Here is a 21,331-nt window from a genome sequence, read left to right on the forward strand (position 1 = left end):
GGGGCTTTCAGAGGGGCACACCAGATGCCCCTCAAGGCACGCAGAGCTGGGATGAGCACCCCCAAGCCACCCACCTCCCTGCATCAGCCTGGAAGCGTACACAAAACCCTCATTATTCAGGATGGAGGGTGAGAGAGATTCGTTTAAGCTGCACCAGCTTTAGAAACACGCAGACCTACCAAACCCAACTCCTCTCCTCCTCCAAATCCTTCTTTTTTTCCTAAATATATCCTCAGAAACATTATCCTCACATTTCTGGGAGAGGCAGGACCACCTCCCTGATTGCACCCCTTCCCTGGGGCAAGGCAGGGACTATTTCAAAGGACAAATGATCACTTGTTGCTCTTTGTCCTCCAGATGCCTAATGGACAAATCAGCCTTATGTTACTGGGGTTCCTGCTTGATCCAGTATCTATATGCTTAAGCCTAAAAATTATTGTTGCTGGTATTTTTTTTTTTCCTAACGGAAAGGAAAAGGAGAAAAAGAAGAGGATGGGAAGGTCGGAGATGATGTGTACATTGTTGATGTGTGCCTAGCTTCAAGCTGAGGTTATCCAGTGCCAGCAGCTCCCCCCTGCTCAGAACTACTAACATCTCCCCTGCAAGGAACAGACACTTCTCCCTCCTCCCCCTTCTCAGCAGTACTGCATAAAACAACATAAACATCTGCATTTACCTTTCTGCTTATTTAAAAACGGCAGTAGGGGTGAAGCCAATGGACTTCTTTTGCCAGAGTCCTTGGAAGACACTTTACTTTGGTTAACAACAGTTTCTTCGATGGGTTTCTTCAGGATTATTCTTTCCTTCAGCTCCTCGGTGCTGACGGCGGAGGTTGGGGGCTCAGCACCTACTTTTGGGGCAACAAAGGAACATTTCAGGTAGGATGCTGACTCTGCCAGGTTTTCCCTGTTCATCCTGCTCTCTGTTGTTTTACTTGCTTCGTAGTCTGAGGCATCAGTGCGTGAGCCATTCTCTTCCTTGATAATGTCCATGACCATGGGCTTCATCAGAGGGGAGTCTTGCTCCCTCTTTGGGCTCTCTTCGGAGGCCGATGAGGCATCGCAGGACTCAATAATGAGCTCGCTGTCGAGCTCAGCCTCCCGCTCCTCCCGCAGGATGCTGTACTGGATGGAGGGGGAGGCTGGCGACGGAGGGGGCCCTCCGATGTGGCTGAAGGTCATGTAGTTGGAGTGCAGCACCTCCTCGGCAGCCAGTGGGTCCTCCGAGACCAGCTCGATCTCCGAGTCCCCCGACTCAGCGCTGCTGGCTTCATTATCCAGGGGTGAGGAGACGGCAGGGTGCCCAGGTTTGACCCGCTGGTCTCTCTTCTCAGCAGAAAGGGTTGGTGACCGCTGCACCTCTGGGGTCTCAAAGGAAAAGCTTTTTGCTTCCTTGATGGCACTGATGAGTTCATCCTCCGACAGGCTGCCTTTGCCCTGCGACTCTGAGCCGGACGGTTCTGCCACCCAGAAAGAAAGGGGGGAAAAAAAAGAAAAAAAATTTAAGAACGAGATTTTCTGGCTGCTTAGGCAACAAACACAATAGATTTCATGCCAGCATGGAACCCTCTAGCAGGGCTGGTAACACAGGCAGAAAGTCCCCCTGTCTGGGATGACTAACAGTAATAACAGCTTGCCCTTATGGAGTGTTTCCCATGCGCATACTTGTTATAAAAGAAGTATCATCAGCATCATGTACTGAGGAAAAAGTTGAGACACAAGGGTATGCTGGTCAGCACTTGGCCAGTGGCTCAGCAATATGGTTTTCACCAAGAAAATCACCAGTCGTGAGGAACATGGGCTCAGGCCACATGTGACAGCATCTGACTGTCACCAACAGATATGGGTCTGTTCTGGGGACAAACGCACACAGGGCTGGTGGGTTCCTGACCCTGGTGATCATAGCAACCCATGTGTAGTTACTAGTAATTTTGTCAAACTTTAACTTTCAGCTGTGAAAAGTTCCAGGTCAGAAACTTTTCCAGACTTTTTTTAATTTTATTTTTTTTTAAGGAAGTGGGTGGTGAATTCTCTGTTTGCTTTTATTTCAGTTGGGTCCAAGAATGAAACTAATTTTTTTACTGTAATTCTTAATATTGTGAAGAACTACATTAACTAAAATAATGACTGACCAACCTGTCATCCAAAATTTGATACGAACTTCTCTGCATTTTCTAGCTCACACTGGAAGAAGAGTGAAAATGCTCAAAGAGCGAAAATGAGCAGTTGAAAAGGCTGGCTGATCACCCAGGATTAGCAAGGAGCCCACATCCCGTACTAGAAGGGAACCCAGCACCAGACTTCCAGCCTGTTTTACATCCCTGTATATCCCTTTACCACATGGGATTTTGTAATGAAATAACAAAGAAAGTAAAATTGCCTGTAAAGTGTTCACAATAAGAGCGAACAGAGGCAGCATGGGGTGCATCAGCAGCTGCCTTGAGTCGCTGTATGGGGAACAGGCTTCACTCTATCATTAGCATCAGCCAGCCTCCAACTCAGACTACACCTGGTGCAGCAGCAGCAAGGCCAGCCGGGCCAGCTGAGCCTGTCTGCGCCAAGGGGGACCAGGACCACGGGAGCAGTTTGCACCAGATCCCCTGCCAGCGCCTGGCCACTGCTGCTTCCTGATCGGCTGTTCCCACCTAGCACTTCACTGACCCAGAGACAGCTGCCGTCCGCATGCAAGACTCTCCCTTTTGAGGAACATTGGAACAGCCATCAAGCACACATAGAAATTTGTCCTCTGGACTCTCGAGTGCTCATTCACTGATTTTATATCATTATTAATGTGACAGGGGTCACCAAGTGGCATTGCAGGTGGTTAGGGTTCAAGAAAACCATCAGGAAAAGAGACCCCCAAGTTTCCTCCTGCTGATGCTGATAAAGAGAACATGGCAGGACACCACGAATCTGCACATCTGGGGACTGCAGCGGAGCAGGGGGAGGTTTCCAGCCCCTTGGTTGCAGGTGAGGGGAGCCCCGAGCTGACCTGTACCAGCTCCCAGTGGGTATTTGCCTTCAGCCCACCCCTGCTTTGGGTGCAGCCACTGGCATCAGTCCCCTGAACCCACTCAGCTGCGTTGGCCACCTCTGGAAGATCCTCTATAACAGAGGGTGGGAAAGAGGTAGTATCAGATGTCACCTGGGACAAAACCACTATTTCTGCCTATTTCCAGACTTAATTTCTCATGGCAATAGTGTAGCTGATTTCTTCCTCATCATATGCCATCCCCCAGATGAATCAGGTAAAGGGGGAGATTTTAGTGATAGCACCTGAGTCATGACATCCTGCTGGGAGATGAGCAAGAAAAACAACCTCCCCACACCCCTCCAAGCAGTTTTGGTTTGTGCATCTGCCAATACACCTGTCATCAGCAGCTTTGAGCACATATTGTCGTCACATCTGCAGTTCCTCCAACAAAACAGCTCGCTTATAAGACATCCCTCCCGCATGAGAAAGTCCTTCTGCAACCCCGAGTACAGCCGCAGACAGGATCAAGGTGTTTGGGACTGTTGTGACATGCTCCTGTCCAGATGCTGGGAAGTTTCTGTTGAATCGGACACGTTGAGCAGGAATCTGTGCATCCTTTCCCTCCGGCTGCAGGAAGTCCGCGTGAGCTGCGCCACTCTCCTGCATTACCGCATGTAAAGCATTTTCTCCCTCAGCGATGACTTAATTCGGCACGCGTCCAAACAGGCATGTGATCGCCAGCCCTCATAGCGCAGCAACGCGCCGTCCCTCAGCTTCATCCCGCTCCTGCCTGCGCTGGCAGTTTGTAACTCTGAGCCACGGCATTTACCTTGCGAACAAAAAAGTCCTTTGTGACCAGCAGCAGGGTGTCATATTTACCGCTGGCACGGGGAAGCATATAAATACCCACTGCCTTTCAGCACCACTGCAGCGTGTGAATAGACCACGTCTTCCTTCCCCAGAAAGATGATGGTCAGTAATTAAAAGCAAACCATTTTCAAAAGTCCTGATCCAAGCAGGGGGGAACTGGGGGCTTTGCCAGGATGCTTGAGGGGTATCTCAGAGCGACGACTTTGCTGGGTCACTGGGTAGAAATAGCGAGGGCAGGTTTTACATTTCTTCCTTGCTTATGAACACGGAGTCTGAGTGCAGTATGTCCCTGGATGCAGGAAAGGGGGGAAGTTCAGACAAAACACCCTGTGGGAGCCAGCCCCTAAAAGACGATGCCTGCTTCTTTCCTTAGTGTGACAGATAAGCACGGCTTCTGGCTTTCCAGCACCTCGATGCAAGGCGGTGGGACCTCCCAGGGCTGTTCGGGCAGTGCTGGGGATCAGCTTTGCCCATGGAGAGGAATATTTCCATGCCGGCAATTACACCAGCCACACCAGTGCCTCCCAGTAAGGCAGCAGCTGTGAGGGTCAGCCACACACTATTCAGCTGTTATGATGGGATATAGTTATCAAGTGTCACGGAGTCAGCCTTGAGCAGCCACCAAGGACTGAATAAATAACAATTAGCGCCTGAAGCTCTTAATTACCTTGTAGTGTAAAAACTGTAAATTGATAAGAAACAGCATGTCTCAGAAGTAGTGTGTGATGTCACCCAGTCAAATAAAAGAAGAAAAATGGGACTCTAAAGTCTATTTGTTATCTAAAGTTTCTGGCTGATGCAGGTAGGATAAACTCCCAGCTGCAGTGGACTCTTCCTATCTCTTTTTTTGTGTATGAAAGTGTATAAATGCACACTTACTTTTGGATAGGAACTAGGTATTTCTCTAAGGGTAAGTATTAATGTGGATGGAAGTCCCATACTGCCATTTTAAGGAAATTCCAGTTGATTTTTAAATGCTTCTAGATGCCATCAAAGCAGTGGAAATTTCACCTCGGGGATGTTCTTTGTCAAATGTCAAATGTTTGTTGTCAATGGGTTTTGATCTAGGACGTTGGAATTTAATTTCAAGTCTGAAAATTCTGTTTCCTGTCACAGAACTTTACTCCTTTTTAAAATACTATACTGCTTTCATATTTTAGCAGTGTATAACAGGGAAGATGAGGAATAGATATTACGTACTACTGCAGTTATCAGACAATGTATACGCAATGGATTTTGGTGCCCCCCCCAACAGAAATCACCCATTAAAAGAGACTGGCCCTTTGTCCCTCCAGTCCCCTTTGTAAATGAGGTGACAGCATTTCCCTTCTCAGCACTTTCTATAAGCAGCACTTCCTCTTGGAAACAGCACTTTTTTGAAACAATTTAACCTTATTCTCTGCAAGAGCAAAGAGGTGTTAAAACAGCCATTAAAACTGTAAAATAATGAACCCAGCCATTTGCAGCGCCATGGTCCCACACACCTCATTTCCCCTCGGAAGTGTAGCCAGCCAGGTTGTCCAAGAGACCCTAAAATCACCGGGATCCAGCCCAAACCGTCACCTGGCTGACGATACCCCCAATGACACCCGCAAGCTCACAACTTCCCCTCGAGGACAGATCCCCGTGGAGACCAGGCTCAGCAAGGCTCTTGGCAAGACCCCAGCTGTGCTCCTGAGTGGCTCTTGGCAACTTATTTCTGTTGATCCCCAGCCCTGTCTTCCCCTCATTCCATACGGAAAGGGCAGCCCATCCTGAGCAGTGCATTAGTGATGGGCAGCACAGTTCGCATCGCCGTCGGTTCGGCAATGTAAAGCGGTGCCCAAGCAGAGCAGAAACACCTCCAGCCATGGAGACCTGTTAATGTCTGCTCATGCTCCCTCAGACCTAGCCCACAAACCCATAATTCCCCAACGTGCAGGGCTACATTTGCAACCACTGAATACCAAAAAAAAACAGTGTCATGCAGCAGTATTACCTGTGCCAGAGGACGGTGGCGTGACAGACCCCGGGCTGTCATCTTCTGGCTCCGAGACCGTCACCGTTGGTACCACCTCGTGGCTTGGCTTCAGTCCGGTCTCCGGCTGAGTTGGGCTTGACTCTTTGCTGGCAGCTTCCCCAGCGCTTTCTATCTCGGTGAGCGTGATCTTGACAGGGGCTGTAACCACGGAGGCACTATGCTGATCTCCAGACTTTGTGTCTTCAAGTAGGTTTTGCTCTTTGGCTGCCTTCGTGCTCTCCAAAGCCGTCTGCTGAGGTTCAGCAGTGTGGCTGGACCTGGTGGGTATTCCCCGGTACTTATCAACAAGGCCTGGGCTTTCATCTTCTGAGTCAGGGTCATGCTTTTCTTGGTATTTTATTTCTTCTGATCTACTTATGTCCATGTATTTATAAGCTTCTACTTTCATGGGATCTGCTAAGGTTTTATCGACTTCAGTAGACTCTGCAGGAGTCATCTCTATTCCTGAATCTGAGCTAAACAAGCCACGGGATTCAAACCCAGTCACATCTTGAACAGGATGCCCCAGAGTGTTAAACCCTTCTGTGCTGCCCGAGCAGGGAACGGGGCTGTTTTCTTGCTGATAAATGCCCGTGAAATAGGTAGAGTCCCGCGGGGTGGTGTAGTGGACATCCGAGATCAGAGAGGTGTAGAAGGAGCTGTCGCCCCCGTTGGCAGTGGAGCCGTAGTCAAAGAGGTGTGATGAGGCTGTGACACCTAAAGCAAAGACACAAAAATGATGCACAGTGAAGTGCCTGCATGCATCAATCTTTCTGCTAAGCCATACTCACTCCCCACCGATATTTGATTCGGTTTCTGCACCAGCCTGGGCTTTGCTTGCAAGCTCTTTGGGACTGTCTTTTACTATATCTTTGGCCAACATAGTGGCACATCTGTCAGATGAGGCTTCCAGCTGCTGTTTTATCTTAAAACAGCTATTACAATCCTAATAGCTGCTAAGAGTTACCGGCCAACATTTGCCCAGCCTGTGCATAAAAATCTCAAGTGATGGCAATCCCACAACCTCCCTCAAAATCTGACTTGGGCTAACCATCCAATATCCTAAAAAGAAATCTAATGTTTAATACAAAAACAATCCTAGCAAAAAGATTTTATTGTTTTTTTAATACAGAGAAATGGAGGAGTTTCACCCAAAGGAAACTTTTCATTAAGAAAAAATTTCTGCTGGACAGAAATTGAGATGGAAAATTGGTAGACAGCTTTAGATTTCATTTTCTCTTTTAACAGTAGCCACTCTATATTTGTGAAACACCAGGGCAGAGACTAAACATCCCCATTTAGTGATTTCCACGTGTCCAGAAAGATGTATCCTGTATGCATTATCTACAAAGCATGTCAGCATGAAAGTGGTTAAACCTCTACCCACGCCCATGCATCATTTTCATACACTGCCTCTAATTCCCTCTGTCATGCGTTAAGTTCTTGGGGATGACACTAATTAAATTACAAACAATGGCCACTCTCTATTTGCAGCATTAATATAAAGCACAGCTCGACCACAGGAACAGTGAGATCCCCCATGAGGGAGGTGGGAAGACAAAATTTTATAGGGGCTGAGGGAACAGGGACGTAGAGGAACAAAGCTAGTGTCTGTAGGAGCTGGTGCCTATAGGAGGGCGGTACCCTGTTAACCGCTTGTGCGCTGATGCACGCTGCATCGCAGAGTCTGGCCAGCTTTCTCCGATCTCTGCTCGTCACCCTGCAAGGGATGTGGGGCTCCTCACCTGCTCCACATGTGCCGTGTCCTGGGCTACTATGCACAATGAAAACTTAACAGTAATATTAAAGGGACATTGCTGCAGCTGCAAAACCAGAAGCTGGGAAATGTCAACATGAAAGCTCCCAAGCTACTTGCATTTGGTTATTTTCTTTCTCCTTGCACATACATAATGATATAATCTCTAAATACCATCACAACTATTTTTTTCCCACAGCCCTCCATGCGTTAGGCACATGCAGCTCATTTAGTGAGCCCCGAAGCAATTTTTTTTCCCCTTAACACTGTTCAGTGTGTAGCGGCAGGCTTTATTTTACTGCACAACCTTGCTGGATTTGACAAGCACAAAGGCAAAATGACCATTTCCCTCGCCGTATTTTTGCATCACTCAGTGCTATGATGACTTGCAAGCAACTTCTCTTCCCTGTGCCACATTTAGGGTGGGAACAGCATGCTCCTCCTTTTACAAGGGAAAACCTGGTAGCATAGGGAAAAAGCAACCCAAAAGTGCCACATCTTGCTTTTCATCCTGCCTATGCTCCCTGCTCCTGTGTGTTCATCCTCACTGACTCTGGGTGCTGCTGGTCCCCCACCACCCCTCCCCACTAATCTGCTACTGCACACACGATGCTGACAGCAGCTCCATCCCCACACCCTGAAGGCCCATGGCCAGGGATTCATGGCAGCTGCTTTTGCATGTGAGAGCACAGAGCAAAGGGTGCTACAGCTAGCAGGTGAAAAATTATCATCACCATTCCCAGTCATTCCCAGCGTTCAGTTTGCTCTTCTCACCACTATGGAGCACTGCATAGAACTTTTCATAGAAATATTTATGATCAAGCCAAGATCTTGTTTCAGAGTGGGATGGTCACTGCGAAGATTTTTCCTACACATGTCAATTTGGGACTTTTTTTCGTCTCTATCTATGCAATTTTACATTTACCTACTCTAAGTTTCACCTTCTATTTTCCTGCCAGCTCACTCAGGGCTGCAAGATCTTCTTGTAACTCTCTGCAGGCAGCTCTCATCCTCGCTGCTCCAAATGACTCAGTTTCATCAGCAAAGGTACGTGAGAATGGAGCCTAAGTGGAAAACCACAGTGAAACTAAAGCAGAATAAATGCTAATCTGGGCTGCCCAGCACTCACATCAGGTCCTACCTGAGGTCATCCAGTGCCTCGCAAGGACAACTCATACCCAAAACACATTTCTAAATGATCAGTAAGCAAAAAGGGATAGGTTCTTTTTCTTGCAATTTTTTTTTTTTTTTTTTTTCTGAACTTGCCTTTTTGAAAATTGTCCATAAACAGGTTTGGATTTTCACAAATGTGTTGGTTAGCTGGAATTATCTGATGCATTGTTTATGCCAACATGTTTCAGGCTGTGAATTGCTGACTACAGACTATTCGTGCCTGTTGCTGCCAGTATCTGCTGTTTGTAATTTACTATTTGTGCTGGGTGAGTGGCTATCTAAATCATGGGGTTTCAGGGCTGCTCTTTCATCAGATGATTCCTTGGTGCCTGCTGGGCCTGATCCAAAGCCCAATGAATTCACTAGAAAAGTCCCATTGATTCTGAGAGGCTTTGGACAAGCTCAAGATGGCTGTGCAATATTTTCTGCTCTGGGTGCTCACAAAAAATACACCATCACAACACCATCCGTGAGCAAAAATTCATTTCTACAAACATCCCACTATTGCTAGTAAAGAGGGAGCACAAACGTAGTCAAAGGAGACTGAAGTTGCCGTCAAACCAATATTCATGGATGCTGTTTGCAGCTTTCATTTCTGCTTTGTCTACAGTTTATGGCAGCCAGATGCACATGCTTTTGCAGCACTTAGTAATGCTGATCAATAGAGCAGTGAAAGGGTTTCTAATGCATTTGTGTCAGGTGCTTCACAGCAAGAGTTATAGCAAGCCAGAAGAGCTTGCAGGAGATCTACTGTGATAAAGAGAGCCCGGGAAAATATCACCCTATTCTTTATATTATTCATCAGCAGAAAGAAAAAAATAACCCTGAAATAGTCATCGACAGAAACATCACTTCACATTTTCAAATAGTACAAACTCAATGCTGTAGCAGATGTTAACACAAGAGCTGATTTAAAATGGACTTATTGTTAATCATAGACCTTTTTTCTTCTTTTCTGCAGTGGTTTTGCAAATAACGATGAAACCAGAAAATGCATTTCTTACTGGAGTTCAGGAGGAAGACAAAGAGTTAAAGGGTGTGTGAACCTGTCCACGCGCATATGTGAATAGAGAGGATTCATATTGGCAGGACATAGAAGGATCCCAACTCTCAAGGCAACCACAAAGTCAAAAGCACTGAAGACAGCTGAAATTGCCTAATTACTAGGATTTAATGCAACTTTCTCTTTCCACAGAGAATGATTTAAAGCCATTGGTAAAACTGCCTCTTATTTGGGAAGTGTGAATCTATCAGCTATTAGCCTGGCTATTAAAGACATGGAAACCTATAACAGCTGAGCAGATTTTTGCTGAAGAATAGTGTATTCAGAGCCTGGTGATTAAGCAATGCCCTCTCTGACTTTAAGTTTATTTAGTTCAATATCCGTGGGAAGGAGAAGCCTTGAATAGCACTGGTAACGGATGGCAGTATCAGATCTGAATTTACCGTTGTTACAAAGGATTGTTTTTTTTTAAATCTGGATTTCCTTCAAATATGCCCCAAAACATGCCTGCCAATTCAGGTAAAGCAAAGCTATTCAGTGCCTGAGAGCAGCAGTCACGCTGTCTTGTAATACAAGCCCTCGGGAAATAATTTCACTTCCTGCGACCAGCTAAGAAGTAATGGGTCTGATTCAGTCATTTTGAGCACAGCTGAGATGCTCAGCAAGTTACATGTGTTTTCATCAACTGTAAAGAAAAAACTATTTGAAAATTACTGTTTTGTTTCCTCAGAATAAGTAAGTGAATGCTCCAGAAATCCTCTCCTACAGTGTTGGATTTAGAGTTATTTAGCAATTGACACAGGAAATAATTTAGAAATCATTGGTTCCATGCAGAGTAATTCTTAATTTAAGAAAGGCAGCTGAAGCTCAATTTGGATCAATGCAAGCTGAACTGCTGCAGCACACTAAAAAAGGAAACAAAAAGTTAGCTGAGCATAATAGACAAGAGAAAGACCTAATTTAAATAAAACTGATTTTTTTTTTCTCAACTACAGAATGCTCAGTCTTCTTAAACTTGATCAGTTCAGAATATAGTGTTCAGTTTTCAGTGAAATAACCAGTTTCCACGTTAACCTGCCTTTCTTAATCTTCACAAGCAACTCTGGTGACCTTCAATGGCACAGACTGACACAGAAGGACAGGAAATTTTAGTTCTGCAGAACAGCTGGCAACCCCGCAATGTGAGATTCAGTATTTATTGTGTGTCAGTGATTCGGTCAGAATTATTAATTTTTCAGAAGAGGCGAGAGGGAACTAATCTTTAATTAGATGATGCTATTTTTACAGCCTGGAGCTGCACTGAGAAGTGGAAGGATCTTTGGTTGCAACTGGAGGAATCAAGGTTTCAGCGACCTTTTCAGACAAAAGCAGAATAGTGTGAGCAAGCCGCTTCCAGCAAATTCCTGTAAGTCTTTTAAATAGTTGGCTCTGACTTTTGCTTTGGATACTGAGCCTCAGGAGTTGTTAATGGCTACCCCAGTGCTGCAGGGCTGCTAGCTACCAGGAGCAGGGCCTTCCCAACTCTCTCCCATGTCCACGCAGGTCACAGCCTCCTGGCAACAAGATCCACCTTGTCCTGTTTGGACAGTCGCTGACCTTCAGTAATTTATGGACTAGAGATAAAAATGAGCAAAGTCCTAAAAGCAAGGGGAGTACTCTTGTTCGACTGGCCCCCAATGATGCTAGAGGGTCTCTCAGGCCACATGTCACTCCCAGTACCTTGACCCTTTGGGTGTCACTCAGAGATTTTAGATAACAAAGAGGCCAAAACTGAGTGATGAGCATTTTCCAGCACAGCGACTTTGCTCTGATCCAAGATCACAGAGCTCAGGGATATGCAGTGACTTCCCTTCAGCACTCACTCAAGCCTGGCTCTTAAAAAGATATCCTATATTGTCTTAAAGGTTCTATGAGGTGGTTGAGCACTTTGCCAAGCTTTTTATAATCACCCTCTCCTCTAGCAAGGCTGATATCATAGCAAGGTTGACTGTCTAAATCCAAGGAGCCATCATGGCCTCCCATTGCGCCTGACAGTGATGCAGGAGAGTCCCATTGCCCAGACCTTGCCACCATTTAAACATCTGTATCTGGAGATAAAACCACAGCTTGGAGTCCCCTCTGATGATCAGCACACAACTTGTTTCCCAGTGCATCAGCAGCTTACATTCCAGCCTCTCCTTCATTGTTATCATTCATCCATGACCATCAGATAGATGCATTTTCCTGCTTTCTTGCAAATATACAACAAAAGTAGCTATTAAACAGTCCTGCCTTTTCTGTACCAAATTGACAATTTTGTCATCAGCCACTAGCAACAAGCCTGTGCTTGACCTTGGCTTCTTTTTATTCCTAACTTATCCTTAAAAAGGCCGGGGCGGGGGGCAGGGAAAGGGGAAGACTTTTACCTATTCTTTTGAGTCTGATACATGATGTCTCATTGTTTCTTTTTAGTTTCCCCACTCAGTCACCTTCCTTTTTAAAACTCATATTGCCATAGTATGTTCTCATCTGTAGTCTTCTACATCTTTACACAGATGTTCAGTGTTTTATCACTCTTCCACATCTGATTACAGTACCCACATGGACCAGCAGTCCCAAGTCTATCTCCAAATTCAAAGCACACCCTGTCTTCTTATAACCAGACTAAGCTATTTCTTCCTCTCTCCTTGATTTCAAGTGCAACTCAAACCTCAGGAAAGCTCCACAGATTTCCAAGCATCCTTTGCTGGTACCACTCCCAGTGGCAGCAAGGGCAGCTTGCACGAGTGGCAGAGGCATCTCTCAGCCCTGTGCCAAATCACACAGTGCTTCAAAGTAGGCTGGGTACCCCCAGGGATATTTGAGTGTACCTCTTGGGAGCCAAGCTCTTGATTTTACAAGACCCTTCTCCATGAACTTTTTAACCCCAGACATTTCAACATCCATGCAAACCTCAAAAGTACTTGAGCACTTGTGTGTCAACTGAAGTGGAGCTTGAAACCCAAACTTCTCAGACCCCTCATGCCAAGTGCAGGCATCACTGTGCTGTGGATAACCCCAGCTCTCAGTCTCCCCTGGATTAGCCTTTTTCAATAGCCAGAGCCAGCTGTCAGCCCTGAGCTATCCTACCTCCAGATGCTATAGGTTAGATGCACAGAGCAGCAAGCTGCTTGCAAGAGAAACTGCACTAGGCGTGCATTCCTGGAAGCAGTGCCAGCTATTCCCAGCTGCCAGGAGATGGTGCTCTTTGTTTTAGCTCAGGATTTACAAACCCACTTTTACAGGTTAGCAACTTCTTTTCCTCCAGAATTGTCCTCCTCCTGATTGCGTGAAAGATATAACTCCACAAGTCACAGTGTTTGCAAACATGAATGGCCATCCTCCAAAAGTCATTTTAGGATTCCTTTGCACAATAGATGCTCTAAGAAAACTGGATGTATCGGAGGGATACACGCTTTTATTCTATTATTATCTCACCTCAGTTCTCCGCATGGGTCCTGAATGTGTTGGGGAAAGTCAGAACAGCAAGAAGGCTGCTTCCCGCTGTCTCAGAGCAGCTGACAGCTCTGCACCTTAGCTCCCGGGGACAGCAGTGAGTCAGTGCATCAGCTGTGCAAGTTATTCATCCTTCCCCTTCCTGCAGCAGCCAGAGAAAACATTGCCATGCAGAGAGGCAGCTGCTGTCTCCTGCACAGGTAGGAGGGCAAAAGGACAGTGTGGAAAAACAAGGCTTAATTCTCTGTACACCCCTGTTACTCCATTGACTTCACTGGCGTGACTTCTGATTCATCCTGCCTGATATGGAAAGCAAGTCCTAAATTAAAACAAATTTTCTTCTGAAAACCTTGTGGACTTAAATCAGGCCCTGGCTCAGCTGCTGAGTGCTACAGCCTTGTCTGCAGGAGGGATATGTAGGAAACACTGATGAGCTTTTAATAAGATTAAAACAGATCCACTCTGGGGAACACAGGATGCACTGCGCTGCCAGCACCATCATCCTGGCAGGCTATTAACAACGTATTTACTTTATCATGGACTCTGTGCCACAACAGCTATCACCTCCCTGCCAGCGCTGCTCTGAAAAGGTACCAGGGTCCACCTTTTTGCTGCTGCTGAATAGGCACTGTGGGTGTCGTGGTGCACCCCAAACCAAGCCAGGTCAAACAGAGGAGCAGGGCTTGGGTTGGTAATGCTGAATATCCTCAGCTCCCATGGACATCCACAGAGCTCAGGGCATCTGACAGGGGATACTCATCAGGTTCCCCAAAGCCAACAAGCTGCTGTGCAAAGTGAACCCATAGTAAATGATTCAGCACTTCCCACCCTCATATGCCCTCCAGGCTTTCTGCTTCAATAAATGTTCTCAGAGAGCTCCAATTTGACCTGGCAGTAAAACCCTGGTATAAGGTCCATGACAGCCCTCCCCAGTACTCTAGACAGCATGAAAAATAACGAACATTGAATAAAGTGCCTTGAGAGGAGCACAAGAACTGTTTAAAACACACATAAATTTGCTAATGCTTCTGCTGGAGGTGTAGCTGCAGCAGATGTTAATAATTATCAGAAAAGAAAACAAATATCATTTATTAAGTTTTAACATAAATCTAGTTCAGGAAAAAAGCAGGTTTTCACTCCTGTGGTAGTATCATGAGTAACATGACTGGTCAGTAGGGTTCAGCGACACTAAGGTACTGCCTAAAACACTATTAAATGCACTTTGCTAAGGATAATTTAACCCAGTTTATGAGAATAATTCATGCTTATTTCACTGTAGTCACATTTCCCCTGGAATGATCCTACTCCACCAAGTCCCATGACAAAACTACTCCAATCACTAAGTGAATTAGCACCTAAATCGTGATTTTCAATGACTTGAAACAGGGCCCAACTCCCTTTAGAGCACTAGACACCAAAGTATCTCACAAAATCTGGATGCATTTGGCTGAGTCTCATTTGTCTTTATTGTTCTAAAATACTTAAATCGGATTTCAAACATGATTTAGGAACTTCAGCTATTCATTGTTTTTTTACCCCCAGACTGCTATAAAGCAGTCGGTCACTCTCCAAACTCAGACCAGGTTGTCTTTCAATATCCCCTGCAGAAACACCCTCGGCTCCTGCCCAGCCTCCATCCCAGGGCTCTGCCACAGGCACCTCCTGCACACCCATTCCCACCTTTTCTGAGTGCCAGTCACTTAAAAATTCAGCTTCGCATGATTGCTGTAAGGCAATCCACAGCCATGCAGCTGCAGATTCAAACTCAGCCTGGAAAAGGGAGAAATGCCGACGCCAGCTGCTTTTGATGCTGCGATAAACTCGGGACAGAAATCATTGCCCTACAGCTCCAGGCTCTTCCACGCCTGGGAAGAGAGGGCTCAGCAGCAGGGAGGTAAAAGCCAGCGTTGGAGAAGGGCTTCTGCTGAAATGTGAGTCTTTGAGTAAGAGTTTGATACACATCTGGAGGGACTGCTGAGTTTTCTCTATGCCACTCGTACCCAACTGCAATATCGCATGGAAATCCAGCTATGAAAAAATGAGAAAAAAGGGAAGAAAGGGTGGCCTTGCACTTAGACTTGGCTCCCTATCCCCCAAGGTCAAAGCCACCCCAGCAGCATAAATCTTCCAGGGAGACAGAGCGACAATTGCAATGAAGTTCAGCTGAAATCACTGAGGGCTCTCAAGAGGAAAATTAATTTTGTGACAACGCATAACACCTACAGCAATGTGTCAGGCACGGTAATTCAGGGAGAAAACCAGCTGTCAGGCACTGACTGCTGGGGTAAATCAGGAGTGACTCCACCAAAGACACTAGAGTTACACCTGCATAAAGTTGTCACCAGGGAAGGAACTACGAGAGCCAAGAAATAGAGTCTGAAGACAAGACATTACCAGCCACAAGTCAGGATCAAATCTAATGCCCAAGGGACAGCAGGGAAATATAGGTCAGAGACGACACAGTGGTGCGAGGCTGATGCAGGCAAAGAGACACAGCTCAAAAATCAACATCTAACTCTCTTTTCACCCAAGGTTTTCCCATCGCAACATGACCCGCACCAGAAAAGTCCGGAAGACCAGCATACACTGTCTCCTGGTGACTACCTTTACTGGCAGCAACAGAAACATTAGGAGAAAATACCCTGTATAGCACCAAGTAGTATCCAGAATATATAACATCAGGGAGGAGTGAGGAAATATGAGCAGTGTCAGAAAAGATTTTTAAAAAAAAAAAAAAAGAGAGAAATGAGGAGGTCCTGCTGAGGCAGGTGAGCCAGCAGGCTCTGATCCAAGCACTAATGTGTTTTCTTTGCATGTTAAGTGATTTCTCTCTGTTTCTAGAAGGTGGGGGCACCAAGGGTACATCTGAAATCAATCAAAAAGTTTTCAAGCTTTTCGAAACAGTTTTCCCAGTATATTAAAAGTTAAACTTCTCAAAGTAGTGCAGAATGTGGGGCAGAGCCACTGCAGTCATAAATCAGCATCAACCTGCTGGCTCCGGCTTCTGCTTAAGGAGGATTGGGCCATATATGCTATAACTAATGTTATAGATGTCCTTGCCTTCAAGGTCTCTCCTTTATTTACCTGCTACTATGTCTCTTCTCCTGTAAAAGATTAATTTACTCCAAGCAGAGACAGAAAAAAATCCTCCCTAGACATCTTACTTCCCTGAAGGACATTTTTAGAGACTTATCCCACCCTTCACTCTACTTTAGTGAAGAACCAATACAACTACAAACCCCCCCAGCTCCTGATTGTGAATACGTAACACCAAAAATATTCGCCCACCCAGGAGACCAGCAGTCTGAAGTCTGTACTTTGAGAAGAGGCATGATTAAGATTTCAAGGAACACAGGTTAGTTGGACTGTCCTCCTCCCTGAAGGCCCAGGAGAAGCTCCAGCTCCTTCCTTACTCGGCAGCTCTCCATCTCTTTTCATTTCCAAAGCCTGAAGGCTTGCAAGGGTGATGTGGGACCTTTGTGGTGAGCTGGGGCCTGATCAACAGGCTGGCTTGTCTTTGAGCACCTTTCACAGATATTTTGGATGTCACCCACAAGCTCCTCACCCCTGGATACCCCCAAGCTGGGGGGAAAGGAGCAGCTCCTCTCCCCTCTATACGTGCACACCGTGCAGGCAGCCTTGTGGACAGCACTGCAGACTCATCACTGTTTCCTGGGATAAGGAAACCTAGGACATGGGTACCTTTGGCTCTGGCCCTTTCTTCTGTCCTGCTGCAGCTGGCAGGGATAGGGGCAATTGCTTTGCTCCAGGGCAGGCAGCGGCTGATCACCACTCTTCTGGAAGAGCGGGGGAAAGCCAAGGCTCAGTCATGCCTCTGCTGTTTGCAAGGGGACCCAGCTCCCCGCAGTCAGAGTTGGTGGCTAAATCACAGTCTTCTGCAGGTTTAAAGACAGCAGAGGCTGCGCTACTGAAAGCTTTTGAAATTTTGGTGGAGCAACCTTGATTCAAACCAACCATTTGCTCGAATTATTGTGTGTTATTAAAGCAGGAGGGGGGCAGCAGCTTGACAGCAGCACCAGGACCAACCTCTCTGACAGGTACTTCTCTCTGCATTCAGCAGCACAGCCTGGCTTTTGGCTTCACAAGGGAAAAGCTGGGGATAATCACCCAGATCATGATGCCTCGTGCAGCTTTCCCGGAGTCTCTGCCACACGGGAAGGTGAGCTGCCAGGTAACTGTGGAAGCTGCAGTGAAAGGCAGGAGCAGAGACCTCTCCCTTTGCTCCTCTCCTCTGCCTGGTCTCCCATCCGTGTGCTGACGACGCTGCTGAAAGAGTTGTTGTGGAGCAGCTGTTGCACACCACTGCCTCAATCACATCTGCTGGAAGATTTCTATTAAAAGCTGCAAAGAAAACTCAGCTTTTCAATCACAGGGAGGTCTGATTTCCTCCAAAGAATGACCCTTCCTCCTGTGAAACATCCAAGACTCCAAACCTGAAAATCTCTGACTTTGCTGCCATCCTGACCTTAGAAGAGGCAGAAAGCACTGAAATAGTTTCCTATTCAGCCCAGGGAGGTTTCAGATCCTAAATACTGAAGGTTTTTAAGAGTAGTTACACAACTAACTCTTGAATCCTATCAGTAGAGGTGCTCCTGCTTTGGGAGACAGGATAAATACATGACCTCCAGAGCAACTCTCCTGATTCAGGCTCTAGCACGAGCTACATTTGGAAAAACGGCTACACGACAATCAGACTTGCAGCTATGATTGCAAACAAGGAGCTTTCAATGCCAGCAGATACACCAGGTAGAGTGCTTCATCTGAGAAGAAAGCAGCTTCTAGATCGAGTTCTGAACAGGACATCTCTGCAGATATTGCTAATTCACATACAGGTTTGTGCCAAAATGATAAATATGGCTAAAGAGAAAAAAAACAAATATGGCAAGCAGTTTTTCTGCTGTGTTTCCAAAGACAGAAGGGGATATCCAGAAAACTTCAGGGCAAATGAAGCAATATGTCCTCTGGGAAAAGCCCATTTTGAGAGTCTACCACAGTGAGTGAGCCAGAGGGCAGTTGGAAGAGCATGACTATTAGCTAGGATTAAGCATTAGGTTGTGCTTAAAAAAAAATAAAATAATCTAATAGCTGCCTTGGCTCTAAGCTTGGTGTTAGGAAGCAAAGGAAAAGTAGCGAGTATGGGAAACTTCACTTTCTCTTCTGTTTTTGGCATTCAGCCCTCTCTGGTATCAACTCATAACACATGTACAGGAAATCAGTCAAATGGACCAAGTGATAACAAGGGAATTAAGACACTAAGATGTCCTGGAGTGAGTTCTTCACATGCAGTATCAGATACTGGCTAATCATTCTTTGTATTAAAAACCTCAGCTGGGGTAGTGTAAACGCATCCGCAGATAATGCTATGCTCAGGGATGTAGCATATTTCCCTTGGGCAGAAGCCCAGACTGCAAGGGTGTATGCAGTGCGGCAGAATGAGCATGACTAAGTACCCAGGTAGGACACTAAAGGAGGCAAGAGGCAGCCCATGAACAGACAGCAAAAGAAATAAGAGCTCATAGACTAACATTGTAATGTAAAACAAAGGTGGTCCCATACAGGGATGGGAAGGGAGAAAAGATTCCCACTATTTATATGTAGCTTGTCCTCTGGCACGGATGAACAAGCAGCAAGGTATTTTTCTGGTTTGTTTTCTTCATTTAGGAAAAGTACAGAAAGATGCAGAGAAGCTATAGAAGATGGTGGTGGCATAGGCACTGGAGGGCAAGACACCTGGGACCAGTCTGGAGGAGGGAATAACAGAGATAAATTTATATTGTATGGAAGGGGGAAGGGAGGGGGAGAACAGGATCACAGTCTATAAATACTCCCAAGGTACCAGTATAAGCGAAGGGAGGGAATTAGTCACAGTCTTAGAGGATGGGAGGCAAAAAAGAGCAATGGCTTGAAGATATAAAATTAGGTTACATGTCCAGGTTTGATGGAAAAGGGCAGAGGAGTAGCACAGGGTGTGTGTATGTGCCCATACACCATTTCCCCATTACAGCACATCTGGATAGGCCTTAGCAGGCAACGAACTCCAGCTCTGCCCTGGGAGGGTGTTCCAGATGTCTTTTTCTGGCACCACTGTCGATAGCCCAATTTTGCCTCTTGTACATTAGCACTTCAGATGAAATCTGGGCAAATAAGAGACTCTTCAGTTTGGCAAGAGAGAAAATTAAAGGGAAGTAATTCTGCTTGGAACTGAGCTGTAACAGATTTTTTTTTTTTTTTAAGTGAAACACAAAAACAAACCAATAAAAATCATTCTAGGTCAAATCAATTTAATTTGACCTGAAGCTAAATGTCAGATATGGTTTACAGCAAACTTCAAATATCAAAGGAAAAGGCTGTGTGTCAGGGCCCCTCATGGAAGCACGTGCAACATGGTGCATGCAAGGGAACTCTGCAGGGTGGCCTTCATTCTCCCTACCCCACCCCAGCTGCACCTCCCTTCAGAAGCAGAGAAGGACCTTTTATCTTCTTCTCTAACGTCTTCCCAAGTCAAATCACTTCAGCATAGCACCCACATGACCGAAGTTCGCAGTCCTAAATCACGCTCAGACCCATCTTAGCTCCCAGCATTTTGGATTTAAGCCCATGAAATTATTCACCACATTGTATAGTTGCTATAGTAACGTCCTATTGAGTATTATTAGAAATCACTGTCCCAAAATCCCATATATTGGAAGGAGTTGTGCAGCAGGGGTAAGAGCCATCTTCGCCTGCACAGCTTTCCATTCCACGTAGCTCCCAACAGCAGATGATCAGGCGGTGGATTAACCATGCCCTATCTTTTCCCAGCTCTATTGGTTACAGCACTGAGCTGTGGAGTGCAAAAAGCAACGTGCACCCCACTTCCACCTGGCCCAGCTTGTTCAAAGCAGCTGCTCTTTAAAGCTGCTTCTTCACAGCAACTTGCTTACACATTTTCCAGAAGTGACTGAACAAAATATGCTCTAATTTAAATGCAGGCAATAGGTACTTTTGTTAGGCCAAGCAAACAAGGAAAATCTAAGCCCCTTTCCCCTCCACTGTTCACAAGAATTTAGAGTATGACCCTGCAGAGATTAAATTTTGCAGTAAACCTTTCTGAACATTTCCCTTTTACTAAAAAGAACCATCAACATTTTTCTGATGTTGAATGTTAGAACAGTGCACATTCCTTAGCAAACATGAAATTAAGCCAGGATGGACAGAGAGGACTGGATGGAAGAAGAACCATGCTGCACATTGCTCTAAAACACAAGTCACTACATTCTTCCACTAAACTCCTCCTCCAAGAGGAAATGTGGGTTTCAGCAGTTAAATACAACTAATTTATTAGGCAATGGCTTTCCACAATAAATTAGGACTTTCAGGAAGTTTAAAATAGCATTTGATGTCTTCTTATCCAAATGCCACATGGTGCTGCATCTCTTACTGCCCATGAGGCCAGCAGATGTCCACATCAGCCATGGGGCTGTAACACAAAAAGGGCTTCTGAGGTCCACGCAGCTCCCAGCCTAATCTGAAATAGCCCAAAGACAATAAGCAATGTTTTCCTCCTTTAAAAAATGGAAACAGGAGAGACAGGGGAAGATGAGGATGGGAGACTGCATGAAGAGTATTTCCAACAGGCTATTTATACCCTCACTGGCTCGACTTCCGCTTACCCTGAAGCCATTTAACACTGTTTCGCAGTGTGAAAGGGCCTTCGTGTGGATAAACATTCAGGTCTGTCACCATAAGGCACTCATGACATATGGGCAGACTCTTCATCTTTAGTGTTTTCATCCACTTAAATATATCAGATAAAGGCTTAAGGATTGTATGCTGGCTTTTGACAAGTGTAAGCAGCCATTCCTGTAAGATATTTCTGTCTGCACATCCAGGATGCAATGAAACATCTCCCTGGGCTGCCATCCCTGTTCCCAAGCCAAAGGCTGTGCTGGCAACTCAGGTCAGGTCCCTGCCTTTGGGGATCGAGAGCCTTTATCTCCTGCCTGGACCTGCCTCAAGGTATATCCAGGTGGGTCTCACTCAAACTGCAGACCAAGGTCAGATTGGTCTTTGAAGGGGAGAC

General features: G+C 45.9%; 1 protein-coding gene across 1 annotated transcript in view; it reads right to left on the reverse strand.

The window, feature by feature from the left end:
• Nucleotides 1-21,331, reverse strand: part of RTN1 (reticulon 1) — a 121,119-nt gene that overhangs the window by 47,339 nt on the left and 52,449 nt on the right. The window contains exons 2-3 of the mRNA XM_075753316.1: nucleotides 5,822-6,559; nucleotides 677-1,459 (exon numbers count right to left, since the gene is read on the reverse strand). Of these exons, the coding sequence (XP_075609431.1) occupies nucleotides 677-1,459; nucleotides 5,822-6,559 (1,521 nt within the window). The remainder of the gene's footprint in view (nucleotides 1-676; nucleotides 1,460-5,821; nucleotides 6,560-21,331) is intronic.

The sequence above is a fragment of the Balearica regulorum genome, chromosome 5 (assembly GCF_011004875.1).
Source record: "Balearica regulorum gibbericeps isolate bBalReg1 chromosome 5, bBalReg1.pri, whole genome shotgun sequence".
In the NCBI taxonomy this organism is placed as follows: domain Eukaryota; kingdom Metazoa; phylum Chordata; class Aves; order Gruiformes; family Gruidae; genus Balearica; species Balearica regulorum.